This window comes from Propithecus coquereli, unplaced genomic scaffold (assembly GCF_000956105.1).
Source record: "Propithecus coquereli isolate 6110/MARCELLA unplaced genomic scaffold, Pcoq_1.0 Scaffold2, whole genome shotgun sequence".
Lineage (NCBI taxonomy): Eukaryota > Metazoa > Chordata > Mammalia > Primates > Indriidae > Propithecus > Propithecus coquereli.
The window spans coordinates 13,194,573-13,197,687 of NW_012144966.1; the positions used below are offsets into that span (position 1 = coordinate 13,194,573).

The 3,115-nt window shown below is 35.2% G+C and overlaps 1 protein-coding gene across 1 annotated transcript in view; it reads left to right on the forward strand.

The window, feature by feature from the left end:
* NBN (nibrin) overlaps window positions 1-3,115 on the forward strand; it is a 52,322-nt gene that overhangs the window by 9,327 nt on the left and 39,880 nt on the right. The window contains exon 4 of the mRNA XM_012643543.1: window positions 1,330-1,433. Coding sequence (XP_012498997.1) covers window positions 1,330-1,433 — 104 coding nt within the window. The remainder of the gene's footprint in view (window positions 1-1,329; window positions 1,434-3,115) is intronic.

The window sequence follows — 3,115 nt, forward strand, 5'->3', positions numbered from 1 at the left end:
TAGCCTTTATAATACTTAAGTCAGGGCTGTTAGTGTGCCCATCACCCAAATAGTGTTCATTGTACCTGATAGGTAGGATTTTAGCCCTTCCCTCCTCCCCGCTTCCCTGGTCTTGATTTCCGATGACCTTTGCATCTCTCTGTGCTCATGAGTGTCCATTGATTCATTCCTAATTATTACAGAGTACATGTGGTGTTTGTTTTTCCATTCCTGAGATAATTCACTTAGGATAATGGTCTCCAATTCTGTCCAAATTGCTGCAAAAGACATTATTTCATTCGTTTTTGTGGCTGAGTAGTACTCCATGGTGTATATATACCACATTTTGGTAATCCACTCCTAAATTGATGGGCACTTAGGTTGATTCCACATCTTTGCAATTGTGAATTGTGCTGCAATAGAAATTTGAATGTGGGTGTCTTTTTGAAAAAATGATGTATATTTTGAAGAACAAACTGAGGCATGGAGCAATTAAATAATTTTCCCCAGAGTCACAGGTGTCAGAATTTACTGAGTCCAGTGTTGAATTGCACATTACTGCTTCATGCTGGAAGTTAATTATTTCATTCACTTTGGAGGTTGTTGTCTTTCAGTTTCCATTCTTGAGATCGACACCCTAAATCTGCTTGCTGCTATTTAGGCAACACCCAGTGTTATTAAAAGCATACATATAAACTCATTAGTTGGATTTTTTTCCTGCAATTGTACTTCTTTATTTTCATTGCCCACTGTGACATTTTCTAATTTTTCTCAGATTTTTTGATGTATCTTACTTGAGGTTTATAGCTTAATTCACGTGTTAGTTGAAGCTTCTTTTTTTTCCCCTTCTTATCTGTATGTACTTATTTTGAGCTTTTACCTAACCCTAGTTATTCTTTTGTTTACTTTCTTGAAAAGGCTTTATTGCACAGCTACAATCTTTGTGAAAGGCAATAAGACTGAAAAGATCTTCTCCCTTATCTTTATCTCTTGATATTGTCTTCTCTATAGCAGATATGTTACATTTCCTCAATTCTAAGATATACTTTTAACATTTTAAGGTTTTTGAAATTGGAATGCATTTTGAAGACTGACTTTTATGGTCTACTCTCACTAAGAAGTTTTTAAATTAATATTGTAATTGATAGCTTCTTATAAAGCTTCTTGTTCTAAAAACTAAGCTGTGACCAAATACTGACTTCTAGTTTATATATTGTACCTCCTTTATAAATTTAGAGAGATGAAGAGAAACACAGTATAGAACAGCCTCTTTGTAGTTTATAACTTAAAACTTTTCTTTAAAACAGCGAACATATAAGTATGTATATTCACATGTTTTCTTCATTTTAGACAATATGTGCACTCATTTGTGGACGTCCAATTGTAAAGCCAGAATATTTTACTGAATTTCTCAAAGCAGTTCAGTCCAAGAAGCAGCCTCCACAAATTGAAAGGTAAATTATGTGTTTCAAATATAATAAGATAAGACATAGAAAATACGGTAGCACTGATTTTATTTAGATTAATTCCCCCTTAGTGATTATTTCAAGATGTAATAGTTGCTATGTTATAGTTCAGGTTGTTAATGGAAGTTTTTTTGTTAGTATGTAAAGAAAGGGTTCCCCAAGATCTTTGTTAGTCGCTTCTTATCTCTGTGAAACAAATGTTAAAATATGTGCTAATATTTAAAGAAAAAAATTGAAAGACCGTAAATGGCACTGAGGTGTTGTCAAAAGAGCGCATGTGCCAGTACCAGGCGTCACGTGAGAGGTATCTCTGGAATCATGTGGTGCAGCAGCCCTCCTCAGGAGCTGTGTAGTCCTGGGGCAAGTTATTAACAGCATGTAGCATTGGGAACGGAGCTCATTTCTTCTGAGCTTCAGTTACCTCATGTTCCTTAAAAGGGCCATCTATGCAAAGCCACCCCCAAATGCCAAAGGAGCCAAGAAACCGAAGAAGGAGGCAGACAAATCCAGTTTATCAGTATAGCATGATTTATTAGGGGAACTTACTGACAAAAGCAGAGTCTTGGGCAGGTGCAAGACAGGTAGATCTCCACACTGCAACCTTCCAGACCCAGGACTTAAGTCTTAGGGAAAAAGTATGCATGCTCTAGAAGGAATGTGTAGGTGGCTATGGGCATCACAGCGTATGATTTCTGCAACAACATCAAGTGTTGTTTTGGAGGAAAAGCGAAACTTAAAATGAATAGGTGTTTCTTCATAAAGAGTAATATATTAATATCAATCAACTGGACATTTTGGATGCATTCCTGTACTGGGTGTTAGGTGAAATAGCATTTAAAAGTAAAGTCATTCTTGTCCTCACACCTCATTTCAAAAATGAGACTAATTCCTATCTAGCTAAGTTATTTAAGTATTAGTAATGCAGTAATACAATCACGTGTCACTTAACAATGGGGATACAGTCATAGAAATGCATTCTTATGTGATTTTGTCCTCATACAAAAATCAGAGTGTACTCACAGGAACTTAGATGGTATCACCTACTACATACCTTGGCTTTATGTTATAGCCTGTTGTTCCTAGGCAGCAAACCTACACAGCATGTTTCTGTACTAAATACTATAGACAATTCTAACATGATGGTAAGTATTTGTATATTTAAACATAGAAAAGGCACAGTAAAAATATAATATCATAATCTCATGGGACCACTGTCATATATGCAGTCCGCAATTGACCGAAATGTTATGTGCTGTGTGACTTTTTATAAAGTCTGAGCATTGCTTGGTATCATAACAAGTGCTTGTTAAAAGAAATGTTTACTGTTGCTAGTTGTAACAATATCTGGGAAAATTCATAATAGCTTTATTATTTTGTTTTACTTTTTTTTGATGCTCTGCCAAATTTGTGAACCACCAGACTAGAAGATGGATCTATCTGTGTATATTGTGTTAGTGAAACTTTGACATAATATAAATTATAGTTGAGGAGAAAGATACTTGGATTTTTTTTTTCTCCCCCTCCTCTGGATTGCAGGTTAAAATGCTGAGGGCTTTAAACTGGTGGATTTTTTAGTCAATTTAGTAGCACAAGAATGTTCTTATCTAAAATATATGTCAGTAGATTAAAGTCTACATGGCATAATAGGTGACTATAAGCTCATCTTGTCT